The 21,563-nt window shown below is 48.6% G+C and overlaps 1 protein-coding gene across 1 annotated transcript in view; it reads right to left on the reverse strand.

The window, feature by feature from the left end:
* Positions 1 to 4,634, reverse strand: part of EEFSEC (eukaryotic elongation factor, selenocysteine-tRNA specific) — a 222,087-nt gene extending 217,453 nt beyond the window's left edge. Inside the window, exon 1 of the mRNA XM_063941172.1 lies at positions 4,249 to 4,634. Coding sequence (XP_063797242.1) covers positions 4,249 to 4,528 — 280 coding nt within the window. The 5' untranslated portion in view covers positions 4,529 to 4,634. The remainder of the gene's footprint in view (positions 1 to 4,248) is intronic.
* Positions 4,635 to 21,563: the final 16,929 nt, after the last annotated feature.

Genomic DNA, 21,563 nt, shown 5'->3' on the forward strand with positions numbered 1-21,563 from the left:
GACCGAATTACCTACCCAGATCGGGTACTGGCTCAGTTTAGAACTTTGTTATTGAGCCCATAGCAATAGACCACAAGCAAGAGGGTAGAAAGACATATGCATTACACTATCTATTTTGTATTCCTTTATGCGTGATATGTATATACATTTGTCATTTTAACATGTATACAACATTAAATGTGTTTTTAACATATTTCACTGTATGGTTCACATGTGTATTTTAAGTTATATTAATTAGTATTTAGCGCGTTTTTTTACATATTTCGTGAATCTTTAAGTGATACTCATTGCGCCGATACCAGAAACCATAACTGGCAACCGGCCTCTGGATACGCTGCCACCTGCTAAAGAGCACATTTGTCATATTGAGATTGACAACGCCACCTGCCGCTAATGGGAATACAGCATATGCGGATAGTAACAAGTCCAAAAGGAGTTTTTCACCTTCAAACATCTTTTCTTTCTGCTTTATACACACACCCTTCTGCAACTTTTATACAGTTACACAACTGCCATCAGTGTTCTCCTCCATGTGTTTTTATCTAGTACATACAATTCTTTCCATTGCCCTTACACCTGACACAGATCAGCTCTGCTGTGTGCATTGTTCTGTGTAGGATTCAAGGGACATAAAAAAAAAAAACCACTACTTACAACAGTGATGGCAACATGTGACCTTCAGATACTCCTTGCTTTAATGTCAAGAGGGGCTTGTTATAGCTTGTAACAATTGTTTAAAATGCCTGCTGATACGTTATTGCAGAGAGGTGTACTTTACTTTTAATGAATATTGGTTTAACCTATTATTAAGGGTAATAATAAGCATCTGCTTAGAAGAGGGCCTCCCATGCACCCCTGAAGTGCATAATTTTGCCCATCACTGGCCTAGAAGATAAAACGGAATGAACTATTTCTTGTAATATGTTATATTTGTTTAGTAAATATTGATGAAAGGGTATATGCATCCCCAAAAAAAAGTATAAATGGTCAACAAAAAGGGTAGAAAACAGCTTTAAGGCAGTAATCCAAATGTAACGTGTCTATAATAAATATGACCAGAGAGAAAATAAAACACAATAGGAGAGCGATACAGGGTGAGATCCGCATGGAACGCATTCAGTTCCACTACACAACCATCTAAAATGTTGTTGGCAGGAAGAACAAACTGAAAATAATTACAGGACCGATGGCTGTAGCTGATTAGGCTCCATTACATGCAGGAAAAACAAAGGCGGGAACAGCCGTGCAAGAAGGATCCATTGATTTGTCAGTGTGACCTGCTCCCACTCAGGAGCCTCACTTCTTCAGAGAATGGCCCATTGTCTCGTCATGTTCTTTCCGTGGGAAAAGCAACAAGGGACTTTTAGACTTATTACATGGTCAAGCAAAACAAAACATTTTTTTAGACCTCTGTGGTTTTATTTCCCTCTCATTTAGATCATGGGGGACGAATCAATTAACGCCAATGTACCGGTGAGCAATTGTGGAACATTTGTGAAGGCAAGCCGCCACAATGTGCCTTCGCTTATTGGGGGTCATTCCGACCCGGTCGCTCGCTGCGTTTTAACGCAGCAGAGCGAATGGGTCACAGCTGCGCATGCGCCCGCACCGTAGTACGCCTGCGGGATAGCCGAAGGCCGTAGCAGGATAGCGATCGCCTCTGCCTGATTGACAGCTACGATCAACTCGGAATGACCCCCATTGTCTCCGCGCACCCAATAGAGGTGCAGGGAAAAATGAGCAAGAAGCGGTAGCGTGCGAACACGGACATCGCTGCAAGACATTTTCGATGTCAGATTCGACTCTCTGCTTGTAGGGTGCCAAGGGATATGCTGTGCCGATATAAGTAAATAATAACCAAGGTCAGTCTTGCACAAACTGCTCGCTTCAGGTCCACCTGCAATTTGCCAGCTGGGTGGAGTCCAGGATTTTGATGCGACCGTTCCAAAAAAATAATTTTCTTATCCTGCTGCAGAAATTTGGTTGCAGATTTTGCTAGTGTTAAGGATCGCCGTCACGCTGCATGACCAACAACCCATTAAGCTTTGGCTCAAAGATGGACTCCAACATTCTTCAACAGATTAGCCTTGTGCAATCCGCTTTTCATTGTCCCCTTAATGGTAGCGAGGCATCGGCTCTCCTGAGGCTGCAGTGTAGCAAGAACTCTCCACCGAGTCCGGAATGAGGAGAAGCAAAACTGCTGTAGACTCTAATACACCAGCAGGAATATTCTTTTATTTTTTGGAATAGTTTCCTCCTTGGCAGAACTTATTCCTTATGGCAGAGTCATGAAATCTGGCGTTACATGATGCAAGAGATGCCTTCCAATCATTCGCAGTTACCATGGCATTGCGATCCTGACGAACGATTGCACTACTTGCTACTGGAGTTAGTTTTGGTGAACTACAAGAGGCACCTATAATAGGCATGGTGAATTTTCTACATTAACACAATAGGAGACTGATACGGTGGTGAACATATGCCAGTGTGTGAGGCGTATATTGTGTGTTTTCCCAGTGAATGTGCTCTGGAACCAAGCACACACACAAGTGTGGGTGCTGTAGTGTCATACGCATTGCAAACGCATCTACATTTATAACTTAAGTGGCGTAGCAGAATTCTGACATAGGCAAAGTTCAGTAAGGCCTACGTAGAACTGGAGGCGAGTATAATTTGTACCTAGTACAGGGCAAATGCGCACGAATGATAAACCAGATGCAAACCGGGCATACACCTCTATTAGGCTGTTACAGTGCGGCCTCCCTGACCGTACCTCGGTGTCTCCTCCATCTGCTCTGGCACCTCCGGAGTTCGCACGCCATTCTGTGGAACCCAACCCTGCTTTCTCTCCCCATGTACAGGCTGCCGGCTTGGGTGGCGAGGCACCAGCAACACTGAGCGGGATTAGCAAAGACTTCCGTCTTGTGCTTTGAATGCTTTGCGACCCGCCTACTAGGGTCTGTGTTGTGGCTGGGAACCCGGCTACTCGTTCCGCCTGCTCTCAGACTCTGTGTGCCGGCTTGCTCCAGGTAAGTGCAGGTGCACTTGTTGAAGTATTTAAAGCGCAATTTTAAAAAGCAAAAAATCAGCGTGTGGAGATGGAAAATATATTTATCCCCAATCCAAAAAGCTGGATTTATAGTAAATAAACCATATAATAGGCACCAAAGTGATGGCATCACAACTCTAAGCCATAACACAGGGGCCCCCCCGACCACAACTCAGGACTCAGCTCCCCGAACCGCAAGTCGGGACGCCACAGCACCCCGAACCGCAAGTCCGGACGCCACAGCACCCCGAACCACAAGCCGTGACGCCACAGCTCCCCAGCCGCAAGCCAGGACACCACAGCTCCCCAGCCGCAAGCCAGGACACCACAGCTCCCCAGCCGCAAGCCAGGACACCACAGCTCCCCAGCCGCAAGCCAGGACACCACAGCTCCCCAGCCGCAAGCCAGGACACCACAGCTCCCCAGCCGCAAGCCAGGACACCACAGCTCCCCAGCCGCAAGCCAGGACACCACAGCTCCCCAGCCGCAAGCCAGGACACCACAGCTCCCCAGCCGCAAGCCAGGACACCACAGCTCCCCAGCCGCAAGCCAGGACACCACAGCTCCCCAGCCGCAAGCCAGGACACCACAGCTCTCCTACCGCAAGCCAGGACTCCACAGCTCCCCAACCGCAAGCCAGGACTCCACAGCTCCCCAACCGCAAGCCGGACACCACAGCTCACCAACGTCAAGCCGGAACACTATAGCTTCCCAAACCACAAGCCAGGACACCGCAGCTCCCCTACCGCAAGCCAGGACACCACAGCTCCCCAACGGCAAGCCGGAACACCACAGCTTCCTGATCCACAAGCCGGGACACCGCAGCTCCCCGATCCACAAGCCGAGACACCGCAGCTCCCCAACGGCAAGCCGAAACACCACAGCTTCCCAAATCACAAGCCGGGACACCACAGCTCCTCAACAGCAAGCCGGAACACCACAGCTTCCCGAACCACAAGCCGGGACACCACAGCTTCCCGAACCACAAGCCGGGACACCACAGCTCCCAAACGGCAAGCCCGGACACCACAGCTCCACCACTACCGCAAGCCAGGACACCATATCTCCCCAATCACTAGCCGGGACTTGAGCACTGTTGAGACAAGGACTTATTTATACACAATAATAATACATTTATTATTATTATTATGCAACTGAGGTGACAGGAGCGCTGAAATTGGAGCAAGGGGCACACTCACCTCCTATGATGGTCCTAATGAGGGAGGCATGACCCGGGCAGTCCACCAGGGTGAACTGCAGGCTCTTGTAGCCGGTGCCGGTCAGGTGCTCCGGGAGCGGAACGGTGAAGGAGGAGAAGCCAAGGTCCAGCGTGATCCCCCGCTCCCGGCTCTGGGGGTTCTTGTCAAAGGCCGCGGTGGAGGCCGTGGTGCTGAGCGCCCTGGCCAGGGATGTCTTCCCGCTGTCTATGTGACCCAGGACCCCCACATTGAAGTTCAGCGTCTCCCCGTCTGCAGCCATGCGTTCCAGCGTGGTCACTTCCGCGTTGTGTCACACTTTACACCGTACAGTGCGGAAACATGGCAGCAGTACAACAGTTCCGCCCCTCCAGTGCACAGGCCAGGCCTGTCATTCTCTCAGCCCTGCTGGTTATTATTTCCCCATTATGATGCATACTATTAGCAGAAGAATCAACATTAAACCTCTGCACACCGGTCTCCTCTGTCATGCCCCAAACTAAACTCCTATAATCCCAGTTAACATGTGTCCATCAACACCTATACTGCACACAGCAATGTATAATTATTATTATTATTTCACTTTCCATGCAGATATTCATTGAATGTTCCAAATGTATCATTAATCAGATGTCTGGCCTGTGTTACAGGGTACAATGTGGTCTGATATGTAACATTATTCCACTCCGCAGACCCGTTTATTGCTGTAATATTCAATTATTTAAAAATTAACATGGCATATAACAATATCTCAAGAGTTTTATAACAATGTCACGATTAACTCACATACACGTGTGATTATACAGTGCAAACAACTGTAAACGGGTCACATCTACGAATGTGTTTCTACATAATATGAAGCAAAAGATTTTACTGTACACACGTGTTAGAGGAGGCCAAGGTAAATAGTTCCCCCTGAAATAAATCAGATATTAATTACTCAGGAGTAGTGTATGAGACCTTGGTTCTTGTCCATAGATTGTACCTTTTCCTTTGTGGAAATGCAATCCGCAGGAGCGAGTCAATTGTAAATGCTCAGCGCATGAAACACTTACTCCGGAGAAACATAAAACTGACCTGTGTAATATATTTCCTTTTATCATCAAGACTTTGTTTTTCATTCCTATAGCAATCACGGAATAAGCACACTTGGGGAGTGAGGAAGTGACATTGCCAAAAAAGAGTTGGGGTTAAATGTTCAGGTCTCGCACATACACTTTTTCATATTTATATTCGCACAGGCGCGCTCCAAAAATAACACCGTTCTTGACAGTTTAAATCCATCATGCTTCAACGATATTTAAATTGTTGAGTGGAATTTGAGCACATGTGTGCAAAGCTGGCTATTGCAACTCTAAAACAAGTGGGTCCCTAATCCCTCTTTGGGTATCGCATGACGGAGGAAACAATAGTATCTGCTTTTTAAGGACATAATAAAGCTTAAGAAAATATCCTAAAATGTTTGTCATGTTTGTGAATTCACTTATATTACATCGCCTAGTTTGGTATTTTTAGGCTGGTGCACACCTAGAAAACTTTGAGGGGGGTCCTGTTGAGGAACCGATGTTCAGTTTTAAATTAATATTTTCTGCAAGTACTCTGCTGTTTTATGAGTAATAGACTAGTGCAAGTGTATTTTATGAGTTATAGACTAGCGCAAGTAGTCTATGAGTTATAGACTAGTGCAAGTGTTCTATGAGTTATATACTAGTGCAAGTGTATTTTAGACAAAAAAAAGCAACATTAAAGTAAACTTGCATTATATCTCGTCTGCATCTGAGAATCTGAATGCGCCACCCAATGCTTGCACGGTTAATGAGAAACACACTCCATCAAATAGATGGCACACTATGGGTAAGGTTCCCTTTATTGTGAGAAGCTAATCCACATGCCATCTTAATGTGTAGGCACACTGGGCAGCTGCCCGGGGCCCCATGGTTCTAGGGGCCTTATGAACATGGGTGGGAGGTTGTCACACAATCAGAGAGGCCAGGCAGCATTCTCTACCTGCCTCCCAGCCTGCAGCCAGACAGTGAATGGCTGTGAGCATGGTGATTGGTGGATGACTGGAACTAATCAGATTGCTGACAGATTAATGTATGGGAGCATGTGGAAAGATGGCGCAGGACTGCAGAAGGGGCATGTTATACATTTTTTATTGGTTTGCCTGAATCAGTGTGTAACGGCAGGGCTGCCATCAGAAATTGTGGGGCCTAGGACTGACAAAATAGACAGGGCCCCTCCCTCCCCCAAAAAAAAATTCTACTGCACTGCTCCACCCCTATGTGATGTCATACATTGTGACGTTACATATAGGTGGAGTGTTGCGGACCTACAGGAACGGTTTACAAGGAGCTGATGCGCAGATAAGGCTTGTTTTAAGAAGTCCTCCTTGTACATCAGCCTGCTGCTGATTCACAGACTGGTGCAGCTCTACAGGTATTGGTGGTAGGAACAAGGGGTGGGCCCCCCTTTCTGTAAGGGCACGGGACACCAGTCCCCACAGTCCCCCCCTGATGACTGCCCTGTGTAGGGCCCCCAGCCAAAGCATTGATTTGCGCAGAGCCTACATTGCTGTTATACAGCCCTGCTTATTCAGTCAATGGTTAAAAGGTTCTAACTAGATCTGGACAGTCCAATATGAAGCAGTGCAATGTGGCAGTTCTGTGGGCGACTTAGAGCAGGAACATTTTCCCTGTCCTTCAAATTGTATCTTTATTATTTTCACAATGTTGTCATATTAGTTCTGTACTTTTAGGCAGTTAATTTTTTCTTTTCAGCCCCATTGTACTTCCGTGATCTAATATGGCTGTAGCTATGCTCATGCATTCTGATAGCAATGTAGGTTTTCCCCTAGGGTCAGGAGTAAGTGATATTTCACAAATCCAACCCAATGAAAGACTGGTCCAGTTGGGATGTGGTCAGGAACCTGGCAGTCAGAATACCGACAATGGGATTCTGATGGTCAGAATCCCGTCGGATCCCGAAGGTAAGTGTCACGATTCCAGGCGTAGCGATTCTCCAGATACACCAATCGGAGAAAGCTGCCTGTGACACCTTACCTCAGCGTGTGTGGTATATCAACGCGGTAACTGCTACCAGCAGAAGTACCGTTTGGGTCAAGCCCAGAATGAGCTCCTGCTCTCACCCCCAAACACAATTATTAATACATAAAAATTAGGTAACTTTAGCCTCTCTGGGCTTTAAAAAAAAAAACACAGATTACAGGGGGCGTGGCCTGGCCGTTGTGGAGGGTGGAAGTGTTCCCAGTCATCTCCTGAGGATATAGCCCTTTTAAACTTCTTTCCCCACCTGCCCTCTACCTGGAGGTTCCCAGGGCATCTCCTGCGACCCCCCCGTATTACAGTCGCCGCTGTGGGGGGTCCCAGCGTGAAGCCGGGACCTAAAGTTTGAAGCCGACCCGGGCTGGCCGTCCGGAAGCTGGACCTGCTGCTGTGTGGCCGCTAATGGACCCAATCTACCTGCTGCCATCACCTCTCCATCCCCTGCACCTCCGTGACTGGGGGCCAACCGTCGGACGGGGGAACATTGCTTCTCCGAGCCCGGGGAGCAGGCGGCGGCCGCCTCACCTGCCGCCCCCTGGAGACACCGAGCCGGAGGCCGCGCCTCTCTCCCCGCAGCTCCTCCATCCTCGCTGAGGCCGGAGACCCGCAGCACGGTACTGTGGGTTGCTCTGACCTCACGGACCTCTCCCCCGGCGGCCGCATTCCTTCCGCTCCCTCTCTGCTGAACGCTCCGGAGCCCCGGTTCGCGGGTGGCACGGCTGGGCCTCTGATCCCCGGAGATTGGGCTCTGGTCCTGGCGGGGCCCACGCTGCGGGGACGGAACGGGCCTGGGTGTCCCTTAAGAGGCTGGGGTCTGGAATGAACCCTCCCGGGGTCGTGAATCAGCCGGAGGCCGGAGCTTATTCATCCAGCTGGAATCCCCTTTCTGCCCCCACTGTGCCCTGCAGTGCTCCTCCTGCCAGCCACCTCGCTGGGTCAGTAGTCCCCCGGAGCCCCCCTGAGCCGGGCCCCCGCCATAAATGCTGACCTCACCCTTGCTACCTGGTGGACCACCATCGGTGACTGAATCCTGCCCCTGGAGAATTTGTGGAGGTCAGCTCTTCCTCCACGCTGCTGATTGTGGAAGCTCCCTGGATCTTCACCTGTGCTGTGAGTAACCCTCCCTGCTTTGTGCTAGCTACTGTTGCTCTACATTTCTGTGCTGCCTGCTCCGCACTGGTCAGCTACACATGCACCTCAACATCTGGGTGATTCCACGGAACACTGTGCTGTGACTTTTGCTCTATTTCGACCCCCCCCTCCTTACCTCTAGCGGGGCACTTTATTGCCGGACTGTTTCTCATTTACATACTCCCGGGCGTCTGCTCCAGGGTCACTGACGAGATGTGAGTGCGGCTGCTCTCCACTGGCTATGCTGTCTAACTAGCAGGGGAATGTGTCCCCCGTCATCCTTCTAGACTACGGTGTTGTCCTTTTGAAATGGTCCTTTCATTCATCCTCCCCTGATGGCCAGAGGCAAGAAAAATCAACAGGGAAAATCCGCCCGGTCTACACGCAGTACTTCGTCCCAATCGAATCTCCGATCCTACTTATCTATACCGCCTGTTGCTGATCCCTCTCCTACTATGCAAGATACAGGTATTGATTCGCCCACGATGGCTTCCTCTCCCCCGACTGAAGATCTACGGCTCAAATGTCCCAACTGTGGGGCGAAATTGGGGAAATTCTGACCCACGTCCGCTCCCTCCCTTTTAAACAAGACATGCAAGCTCTTGAATGCAGACTCCAGGACTCTATCCAGACCCAGATCTCGTCAGTACAATCTGATATTAAACATTTGGGTTCCCGGATTGTCACTCTTGAGGAGGAAAGGGACATAGTGGAGGACCAACTATTTCACCTTCGTGACGCGGTCACTCAACAGGGCTCGGACATGGAGCTGATGCAGAATAAATTAGATGACCTGGACAATAGAAGCCATCGAAATAACATTAGAGTCCGGGGCCTCCCTGAAGCGGTCCCTCCATCCGGCCTTGTTGACGCTCTCACCAAAATATTCGACGAGATCCTGGGTCTGGGCCCCACGGACTCGATTGAATTTGACCGGGCTCATAGAGCCCTCAGACCGAAAGTGCTAGCTTCTGACCGCCCGAGGGACGTCATCTGCAGACTCCACTATTTCTCACAGAAAGAGGAGATTCTTCGCAAGGTGCGAGATTTGGAGGGAGTCGATTTTAATGGTACTCGAATCCAAATTTTTCAAGACCTTTCCTGGTGTACGCTCCAACAGCGGAGGCTGCTGAAGGCTTTGACGGAAGTGCTGCGCAAACGTGACGTGAGGTACAGATGGGGTTTCCCATTTTCCTTACAAGTGTCCCATGCTGGTAAGGTCCTCTCTCTCCAATCCCCAGTGGATCTGCCTGGATTCTGCTCTGCGTTGGGATTAGAAGATATTTCCCTCCCTGATTGGCGAGCTTTCACTCTCCCCACTCTGGCCTCTGCCAATCCACCCAGAAGAGAGAGGTGGCACAAGGTCCAGAATCCAAAACGGAAATCCAAAGGTGTAGACCCTCTCCAATCGGTGGATGCCACCTGACGGGAGTGCAACTGAAGGGCTTTTACTTGTCCTAATTCCAAATCTGATTTCGACAGTCTCCCATGTCAGATCTACGGATTGACCCCCTTGTGAGACTTATTTGCTTGATTTCTCTGTTGTATTTGCCTTAGGGCCTCAGATATGTGGCTTTTTTTTTTCCTCTCCCCCAGCTCCTCAAGATGTTTGACAATAAATGTATTCCGTTTCTCGCCATTGTACTATGTCACAGCTGTCAACTGTTGCTCTATATTTAGGCCTGGAACCTTACTCTTACGAGTTTATTTAACGTAGTCATGATCCTCGTTTATGCCCCTTAAACCCTTCCTCCCCTTCCCCCCCCCCTTTTTTTTTTTGTCTCTACCCTGAAAGGACCCTTGTTGTTATTTTTATTGTTATTGTTACTACTATTATTGATATTGTTATTGTTACTGTTCCTGGAGGACACGGCCAACACCGGTTGCCTTGGCTAATTACGTCTCGCTCAATATGTTTTTGTTTTTTTAGGATGACGGGGCCGCGGCCCCCTAGTGTACCCCCCACCGCTACGGTTTTCCCGAGACAGAGGCACCCTTGCGGTCCCTTTTCTGTCCGGATGCAGTATCTTACTGTTCAATTTACTCTGTTATGTTGCTTTCTTTCCCTTTTGTTCTTTGATGCTCTTATATCTTCTTTTTCCTTCTCAGTCCCCTTCTTCCCTCTCTTCCTCTCCTCACCTGGTCCGTAGTGTATATTCTTTGCGGTCTTTCACTACCTTGACGTATGGCTTCTACATTTAGGATACTCTCCATAAATGCCCGGGGTTTGAATGTCCCTGAGAAGAGGGCTGGAGCTCTTTGCGCGTTCCATGCAGAAAGGGCTGATATTGTCCTTGTACAGGAGACCCATTTCCGACACTCCCCCTCAGCACCCTATATTAGGAATAGGTTTTTCCCCACCTCGTACTATTGTAACTATTCCCAATCTAAATCTAAAGGTGTAGCCATCCTTTTCGCTAAACATGTGCCCATTACCAATGTTGTGGTCCACAGGTTGGAGGAGGGGAGATGCCTTTTACTTATATGCTCTATTTTTAACACGACCTTTACAATTGTTAACATCTATGCTCCCAATCAAGGTCAACCTACCTTCCTCGAGAATATTATGGACAGGGTTGACACGCTGAAAAAGGGGATCCTGATAGTGGGGGGAGACTTCAACTGGGTTCTAGATCACACCCTGGACACCTCCTCCAAGTCCCAGACAGTGCATCACCGTGTGTCCAGGAAGATGCGGCGCCTCCTCCACGTTCACCAGCTGTCCTACGTCTGGCACATATTTCACCCGTCTGACCGGGATTATACATATTACTCGGTCCCTCATTGCTCATACTCTAGGCTGGATTATATTCTATTTGACCACAGACACCTACCCCTGGTTTGCGATGCTTCCATAGGCCAGATGACATGGTCAGATCATGCTCCGGTTAGACTGGACATTTCCTTCGGACCCCCTCCTACCCAACGCCGCTCGTGGCGTTTTTTTTTTTGCAAATTGATTTTTTTATTATCAATAAAGAGATAATAGTATACAGCACAATGGAATTGCAAGTGATACAAATATTCTTATAGCAGTAGTTGTCGTTCCAATCGTAGACTAAGAATACAAGAAACAAACAATGTAGAGCATCATTAGTCCACTTTAACTAGAGGCATTCCATTAATCTGTATTATCTTCAAATATTAATAACAAGGAAAATAGGACATACAAGAAGCATAAAGGACAGGCAGAGGAAGGGAAAGAAAAAGAAAAAGAGAAGGGAAGAAGAACCGCCATCGCCATCACAGCCCTAAGGTGTCGCAGGGATGGAGCGTTGCATAGAAGTTTTGTATTCCTGCGTTCCCTTGAATTCCAGCCAGTCAAACCAGACGGCTTTGAATCGGGACACAGACTGTTCGGAGGAAGCCGTCAAGTCTTCCATTGCCATATAGTGATCGATTCTTTGGAACCATCTGACAATGGGAGGCTGTACCTGAGATCTCCAAAAGCACGGAATGGTTGCTCTAGCAGCATTCATTAAATGTCGCAATAGGGAGTTTTTAAACTGGGATAATGGTAAGTCCATTAAATTAAGTAGCCAAAACTCAGGCGTCTCAGGTATTGGGAGTCCTGTGATACGCCTGGTAATAGAGCGAACCTGTTGCCAGAAGGAGGCCAGTCCCGGCAACGCCACCATATATGGCAAGGAGTGCCTCGAGACTGGCCACACCTCCAGCAGACATCCGAAACACTCGGAAACATGTGATGGACTCGATCTGGGCATCTATACCTGTTAGGTTCCTGGTGCTCAGAACAAGGGAGATGTTGCGTAGTGAGTCCTGAGCACCAGAACGTGACGCTGAAACGAGGTGTGGAAATAGCCCCTAGCACCCTACCTCCGTTGTTTCACCCGTGTGGTCCGTTCACGCCTGAGTGACTATGGTTTCTTGGGCCCACGGCAGCCGCGTTTGAAGGGCGGATTAGGTCTGCCCAACTCCGATGCCCCCAGGTCTTAGATTGAGACAAGGCGTGATCCGAGACAGGATAATAACAAGGGGACCTCTAGCTAAAACAAACAGAAGGCTAGGGGCTACTAACAACCCTAAACCTAAATATATGTGCGGCACGCCGCCAAAGGAAAAGAACAAAGGAAATGCTGTCCACTCGCCGACACAAAAACCGTTGTGTAACGGCGGTGACAGCACAAGCAGAACCCTCTGCAAAACACCAGAAACAAATTATAACCAAAGAGTACTGCGGCCTGAGCCGACGGACGTGGCAAAGCCGCTACTCACGGAACCGGTACAAATACTGGCAAACGGACAGGAACCCCCAATGTAGCCGACACAGACTCTCAGAACTGGAGGACAGGCAGAATCCCAAACGACAGACCGGTGGACACCAAGAAGCCAGATATTCGACCAGGCACAGACAAAGCCACAGGACTCCTGGACAGGAATGCTTCACGGCAGGACACAGGATCAGACACTGGAATCGACACAGGAACCGACACTCAAAGCAGCTAGACAGACACTGCTAGACAGGAGCTCAGGAACTGGCAGGGACTAGCTCAGAACTCAAGAACTCTGGAACCCAGGAAACCTGGAAATCTGGAAATCTGGAAATATCACCAGCGTCTGTGAATTGCACTGAGCCAGCATATAACAGAGAGTCTTAATTAATTATGTCGTGCAGCTGCCCTGCTGCACAACTGAGAGGTGCAATCAACAGACAGGTGAGGCTGAACACATGGGAACAAGCTGCAATCACACAGACTCACCACTGGCAGCAAACAAGAATCTTCTTAAACCAGAGCAACGGGAAATCCTGGCCTGCAAGACTACTTATGAACATAAAATAGGAATGAACCACTACCTGTGGTTCATAACAGTACCCTCTCTTTAAAGGTGGGCTCCGAACACCTCATGACACCCACGGGGAACAGAAACAGAAGTATAACATAAAATACATAACCAAAAAATGCAAAACAGGAATGAGCCACAGCCGTGGCTCATAACATTACCCCCCCCCCCCATTGAGGAGGGGTAAAAGGACCCCAAAATTCAGACTTTCCAAAACAAGGGATACAAAAAAAACCTGACACACTGGTGACAACAGCTTGTAATGATGCCCCCCCCCCCCCCCCTTGACGGTGGCCACTGGACACAAGACAAGGAAAGAAAAAAATATATATATATATTTTTTTTTTTAACAAGGCAAGAGTCAATAATCATTTCTTTTTCTTCTTCTTCTTCTTATTTTTTACAAAGTTCTTGAGGTCTGACCAAGGTAATTCCCCAAACATTGTCTGAACTGGTGGTACCTCCCAGCAAGGCTGGGTTCAAATCAGAGATTGGTTTCTTAACCTTGGGAGCTGAACTTTCAGGCAAAGTACTACTATTAGAAGAAGAGAGAAAAGCACATCCTGCAGTCAAAACAACGGGCTGAAACTCTTGTGCCGAATTTACAGAATACGGTGAACTCTCAGCAGATAAGACGGGTGACCTAGAGGAACCTGAACCAATTTCTTTGGAACTATATCTCTTAATAACTACATCACTGAATGCCGGGGGATCCTGAAGAATGGGATCTTCAGCTTTCATTAGGCTGGTTGCCCACTCAAAAGGCTCTCCTCTAAAGGAATATATCAAATAGAGCACAAGGTTCTCTGAAGTGATGCCCAGAAATGGTCTAAACAACAAAATGGTGTAATAGTGTTTGTAAAGCGCCAGAAATTGGACTAAGTCCCCATCAAATATTATAGATGTTGAGATATCAACAGAGTCAGGATCTGCTTCCTTCCCATCTGACTGACTAGAGTGCTTTGCTAGGACCTGGTCACTATTGACCTTACTCGAGGCTAAGACTTTCTGAACCCCACCTGGGGCAGTGACTTTCTGAACCCCACCTGGGGCAGTGACCCTCGGAACCCCACCTGGGGCAGTGGCCCTCGGAACCCCGCTGGGGCAGTGGCCTCCGGGAACCCCGCTGGGGCAGTGGCCTCCGGGAACCCCGCTGGGGCAGCGGCCTCCGGGAACCCCGCTGGGGCAGCGGCCTCCGGGAACCCCGCTGAGGCAGTGGCCTCCGGGAACCCCGCTGGGGCCAGCACCTCGGATTATTTTACTGGGACCGGGCCGTCGGCCTTCCTCTCTGATTCGATAATTATCGAAACTTCTCCCAGGACTAAGACTTCCGGGACCTTTGCTGAAGCTATAACCTTCAGAACCTCCACTAACGCTATGCCTCTTGAGTCCTTTCCTGGGGAAGCAACCTCTAGACCCTTCTTTGGGGCTGCGTCTCTCGAGACCCCACTTGGGGATATTACTTCAAAGATCCCTTCTGGGGTTTTGCTTCTCGAGTTCTCTTCTAGAACTATGGTTTTAGACACCTTCTCTGGAGTTGCACTTTTCAAGTCCCTACCTGGGGTAACAGCTTCTGAGACCCCTTCTGGTATTGACACCTGAGCTATAATATTCAATGTCCCTCTATAACCTAGAGCATCGGGTACCGCTCCAGGACTCTGGGCATCGGGCACCGCTCCAGGTCCCTGGGCATCGGGCACCGCTCCAGGACCCTGGGCATCGGGCACCGCTCCAGGACCCTGGGCATCGGGCACCGCTCCAGGACCCTGGGCATCAGGCACCACTCCAGGACCCTGGGCATCAGGCACCACTCCAGGACCCTGGGCATCAGGCACCACTCCAGGACCCTGGGCATCGGGCACCACTCCAGGACCCTGGGCATCGGGCACCACTCCAGGACCCTGGGCATCGGGCACCACTCCAGGGGTTTGCAACTCTGCTTCCACAGGAAAATCAAGAGAGGAGAGAAACATTCTCCTTTGGTTCCTGAATCTATAATGGGGCTCCCTAGCCCAAGGACCCCAATTATAGGACAGAGTGCTTTTTAGTGTGGGTTGTGTGACAAGTACCTCTGCCACAGTAGAGACAGGAGTAGGTCTTGTATCCTGACTCAACTTGGCCAGAGGGCAGGACTTGTCGCCACACTTTGGCTTGCGCAACTCACAGGTCTGCAGATAGTGGCCTAAACCCCCACAATATAGGCATAAATCTAAGTTTCTGCAACGCAGACGCTCCTCTTCTGAGAGCCTGGGCCGCAGAAAACTTTCAAACTTTTTCTCTCTAATTAAACCTGAGGATTCACTTGTCACCATACTGTGAACAAGAGTCTCTTTAGAGAATGAACTTTCAAGAACTTCTGGCAAAATAAGCAAAATTTTGGTCAGAAGGTTTTGCAGTTGCTTTAAGGATTGCTGCAAAACTTCCAGCCGCTCAGGTTTCAAAGCACTGAAAGCAGAGTTCAGGGCTGAGAGAGACGCCTGCAGGGCTTGCATAGTTGGCATAGGAGGATTTTAAACTAGACAAGACTAGACTAGACTAGACTAGACAAGACTGGACTGGATTTTTAAACTAGACAAGACAAGACTGGATTTTTAAACACCGGACTGGATTCTGCACACTGAATTCTAGACAGGACTGGATTCTAAATACCGGACTGGATTCTGCACACCGAGTTCTAGACAGGACTGTATTCTAAACACCGGACTGGATTCTGCACACTGAATTCTAGACAGGACTGGATTCTAGACAAGACACTGGACTGGGCCAAAAAAGAAAAAGTTTTATTTCTTTTTTGTTGTATGGCTGGTGATAATGTTAGGTTCCTGGTGCTCAGAACAAGGGAGACGTTGCGTAGTGAGTCCTGAGCACCAGAACGTGACGCTGAAACGAGGTGTGGTGTGGAAATAGCCCCTAGCACCCTACCTCCGTTGTTTCACCCGTGTGGTCCGTTCACGCCTGAGTGACTATGGTTTCTTGGGCCCACGGCAGCCGCGTTTGAAGGGCGGATTAGGTCTGCCCAACTCCGATGCCCCCAGGTCTTAGATTGAGACAAGGCGTGAACCGAGACAGGATAATAACAAGGGGACCTCTAGCTAAAACAAACAGAAGGCTAGGGGCTACTAACAACCCTAAACCTAAATATATGTGCGGCACGCCGCCAAAGGAAAAGAACGACAAAGGAAATGCTGTCCACTCGCCGACACAATACCGTTGTGTACCGGCGGTGACAGCACAAGCAGAACCCTCTGCAAAACACCAGAAACAAATTATAACCAAAGAATACTGCGGCCTGAGCCGACGGACGCGGCAAAGCCGCTACTCACGGAACCGGTACAAATACTGGCAAACGGACAGGAACCCCCAATGTAGCCGACACAGACTCTCAGAACTGGAGGACAGGCAGAATCCCAAACGACAGACCGGTGGACACCAAGAAGCCAGATATTCGACCAGGCACAGACAAAGCCACAGGACTCCTGGACAGGAACGCTTCACGGCAGGACACAGGATCAGACACTGGAATTGACACAGGAACCGACACTCAAAGCAGCTAGACAGACACTGCTAGACAGGAGCTCAGGAACTGGCAGGGACTAGCTCAGAACTCAAGAACTCTGGAACCCAGGAAACCTGGAAATCTGGAAATATCACCAGCGTCTGTGAATTGCACGGAGCCAGCATATAACAGAGAGTCTTAATTAATTATGTCGTGCAGCTGCCCTGCTGCACAACTGAGAGGTGCAATCAACAGACAGGTGAGGCTGAACACATGGGAACAAGCTGCAATCACACAGACTCACCACTGGCAGCAAACAAGAATCTTCTTAAACCAGAGCAACGGGAAATCCTGGCCTGCAAGACTACTTATGAACATAAAATAGGAATGAACCACTACCTGTGGTTCATAACAGTACCCTCTCTTTAAGGGTGGGCTCCGAACACCCCATGACACCCACGGGGAACAGAAACAGAAGTATAACATAAAATACATAACCAAAAATGCAAAACAGGAATGAGCCACAGCCGTGGCTCATAACAATACCATCTCGACACCACTTTGTATTGTGTGTCCAGAACTTGGAGTGAAGGAGAGCTAGCAAATGTGAACTGAAAAATACGCGACCATTGGTCAGAGGTTAATTCTCTACCCAGGTCCTCATGCCATGCCGTAACGAATGCCAGGGGCTGAGTGGGAGTGCTCGAAAGGCATTGTCTGTACAATAGAGATATTAGGTTCCGTGGCAAATTCTCAGAGAGACACAATGATTAAAAAATCGTCGGTCTCCATCCCACCGCACGAGCCGGTGTTGCAGTAACGTAATGCCGAATTTGTAAGTAAGCCCAAAAAGAATTAGGCGGTAGGTTAAAAGAACGTTGCAAGTCTGCAAAGGGTTGGAATCCCGACGAGCCAATCAGGTGACTCAACCGAGATATGCCAGCTTTAGCCCATACTGAGGACTGAGACAGGGGGAGGGGATTCGCGGATAGGTCTGGGTTATATAACAAAGGTGTCGGCAGGGAGGGACTCGGACTAAAGGAGTCTAAGTACCTGAATTTCCTCCATACCTTAAGGGTCGGGTCTAGGGTGGGGTGTTTTATGCATGGGATTTTTTTAAGCCAGGGGAGAACAAATAAGGGGGTACCCGCAGTCGTTTCAGCTATTGATGGCCATTGCTTAGTATAGGGAGATCTAGACATGTCAATGACTCTGGACAGATGCACAGCGTAATAATAGCTAATAAAATTAGGTAGTTGTAAACCACCTTCTCTACGAGTGCGGGTCAGTGTGAATTGGGAAAGCCGGTGCCCCCTCCGCCCCCAAACAAAACGACCAACAGATGACTGTAAAGTAGTGAAAAAGGAAGTTGGTACTGTTATAGGCAACGTTTGCAGCAGATACAGAACTTTAGGAAGGATCATCATCTTTACCGTGTTAATCCTACCCAGCCAAGTAAATTGAAGTGCAGACCATCTATTAAAATCCGTGGTAATCTTATGCAGTAATGGAAGGAAATTTACCCGGTATAAGTCAGTGAGGTCTTTAGTCAAAAGAACTCCTAAATACTAGCTGAGTAGGATGCCACTGAAACGGAAATGAATCTCGAATGCCTTCCAGTACTCGTGCAGGCGTTGAAATATTCAAGGCCACTGACTTAGTGTAATTTACCTTAAAATTGGAGAGCAAGTTGAACCTATTAAATTCTTGCATAAGCGCTGGAAGGGAAGTTACCGGGTCCGTCAAAGTAGCCAAAAGGTCGTCCGCATACAGTGCCAATTTGTGTTCCCGCTTTCCCGCCCATACCCCGTGAATATTTGGATTGTCCCGAATTGCTCTCGCAAGTGCCTCCATGCAGAGAACAAATATGAGCGGGGACAGGGGGCAGCCTTGTCTTGTTCCGTTTCGTATCATTAAGGGAGCAGAGATGGCACCATTCACACGGACCCTAGCCGATGGCAACTTATACAGAGTCAATATATATACGGCTAAGACAGGTCGGACCCAGACCCATATGCTCGAGAAGACCTTCCATGAACTGCCAATCTATCCTGTCAAAGGCCTTCTCCGCGTCAGTGGACAAGAGGACCATATGGGAAGACCCGCTTTGATCAAGGTGGATGAGATCAATAACTTTGGAAGTGTTATCTTTAGCCTCTCGTCCCAGTATAAATCCCACCTGGTCCTCATGAACCACCTGCGGGAGAAGGCGGCCCAAACGGCCCGCAAGCTGTTTGGCAAAGAGTTTAATGTCGAAGTTGAGGAGGGAGATGAGTCGGTAACTCGAGCACTGGGTGGGGTCCTTACCCTCTTTTGGGATTACAGTTATATGTGCTACCAAGGTCTGCGGAGAAAAGCCTTTCTCGGCAGAGATGGCTTTGCACGCCTTCAAGAAGAGGGGCAGCAAGGATTGTTTAAAGGCTTTATAGTATCCGACTGGGAAACCATCCGGGCCCGGACTCTTCCCAGTCGGTGTGGCCGCCAAGGCTATTTCCAGCTCCTCTAGAGTAAAGGGTTGTTCCAGGGTGTCTAAATCTGACTCAGGAAGTTTTGGAAATTCGACTTCCGCCAGGTATCTCTGTATCAATACCCTCAGATCAGCGGCAGCCTGAGGGGTTTGATCCTTTCTAAGATTATAGAGGGACTCATAGTAATTTTGGAAGGAATGAGCAATCTGAGGCAATGTATTTGCAGCACGTCCCCCCGGTCCTTGAATGGAGCGAACATAAGACTGCAGTCTTTGGGCCCCTAATGCCCGAGCGAGCATAGCACCTGGTTTGTTGCCCCACAGATAAAATTTATGGCGACACTTAGTCATTCCCAATTTAGTTTTATCCCATAAAAATTTATTAAGGGCTTGACGAGCCTCAGTTAGTTCAAGAAGAACCCCGGCATCAAGGGAGGACTGGTGCGATGCCTCTAGAGTCGCAATTCGTTCAATGAGCTGCAGCCTCTGCACCATTCGCTCCTTCTTGAGCTGAGAGCCAAGCTGTATACATTTTCCCCGGACTACACATTTATGTGCCTCCCAAATTGTAACTGCGCTAACGTCCGGGGTGTCATTTGTCGCAATATAGTCTGAGATGGCGGAGGCGAGTTTAGCCTTTAAACAAGGATCTTGTGTCAAGAAATTATTAAACCTCCATGACTATGGTGTGATAGGGGCCGGTGAAAGTGCAACAGAGATATAGACCGGGGCATGGTCTGACCATGTGATGTGCCCAATTGCACTTGAAGGGAATAAATGTAAAAACCTATGCTCAACTAAAAAGCAGTCTGGGCGTGAGTACATATTATGAGGAGAGGAAAAGAAGGTGTAATCCTTTCCGGTCGGATGTTGAGTTCTCCACAAGTCCATCAACTGAAACTCACGGAGAAGTCGGCTCACACGGCGGTGGTCCCGTGTCAGCCATCTAGTCAGGGAAGGTGAACAGTCTATCCCCGGGTCTAAGGACCAGTTAAAGTCGCCCCCCATAATCAGTCGCCCTTCTTTAAGGGGCTCAAGTTGGCGCAGTATTTTGGTGAAAAACTGTCTTTGGCGTTTATTAGGAGCGTATATGTTAACAAGAGTATATACCTGGTTATGTATTGTGCATTTAACAACCTGGCACCGACCTTCTTCCAGAATCAGGTGAGAAGCATCCGTGACCGGGACCCGGCGTGCCACTAAAATCGCTACCCCCAGAGATTTATTGACAGCGTTATTGTTACAAAAAACCTGGGGATAACGATAGTTTCCTAATTTAGGGGAGGCTTGATTTTTAAAATGGGTCTCTTGGAGAAAAGCAATGTCTATACGCTCCGCCCATAACTCCCGTAGCAAAGTGGACCGCTTTTCAGGAATATTAAGTCCCTTCACGTTGAAGGAACATAGCCTAAGGTCAGAAGACATTAGAAAGGCTGAATTTGTTGTCTACAGTGAGCAATAAAGGTAACATTGACTTACCGAAAGTGTGAAGAAGGTACTGGGTCCGATCGTATTGGGTACCTCGGGCTGCAATGGAGACAGGCGGGGAGACCAAGAAAGAAGGGGAAGGGAGAAAGAGCAAGAAAAAGAAAAGCGCAAAAAGAAAGACCAATACAGAGAACATAGAACTATATGACAATAATATTACGTCTTGTAAAATGGCAATTTCACCGCCGTTAAGTCGTAGGGAGGTCATACCCACGACTTAAGAGCCAAAGCAGGCAGGCGGCCTGACCCAAGGGGCACAGTAGAGACAACACAACCTCGGGACAAGAGCAGCACAGCGTGTAACTAAGGAGACTCCAATAGTAACCATCTAACATCATTATTATGCATACAAGGGTCCCCCTATTCAGTAATAAACGCAGTGGGGACAGTCATCTCTATCTAGACAATTGAAAATTAAAAGAAAAAGAAAAGAAAAGTCGAGCAAAATCTTATAAAAAGCAATAGAATGCAACAGATCCAATTAACAGGAGTGTCAGGGGAGGGAAGGGGTGGAAGCGTGCAAAGGTAATATCAATAAGTGACTAAACTTTAAAGCAGACTCTCTGGTGTGGAGGAAGAGCAATGACCTAGCACTGCACTCCTAGATTAGCTCTACCAGACATCGGAGGCCCAAGCAAAGCCACTCAAGGCTAAGCTTTATCAAACAACTTTAAATCAAGGAGAAAGAGACACGTTATATATCAAGTCCTAGCCTCGCCATTGTTCTGGGGCGACCGAGTCGACCCCCGTTTCCTGTTGCTGACCGGGGTCCAAGACGCCCGCGGGGCTGGAGGCTTCGGAGGTTCAAAACGATAGTAGGCTGATGTGACCAAGCTTTATGTGAAACGTACGTCATCATTAGCGGGAC

This window comes from Pseudophryne corroboree, chromosome 9, assembly GCF_028390025.1.
Source record: "Pseudophryne corroboree isolate aPseCor3 chromosome 9, aPseCor3.hap2, whole genome shotgun sequence".
Lineage (NCBI taxonomy): Eukaryota > Metazoa > Chordata > Amphibia > Anura > Myobatrachidae > Pseudophryne > Pseudophryne corroboree.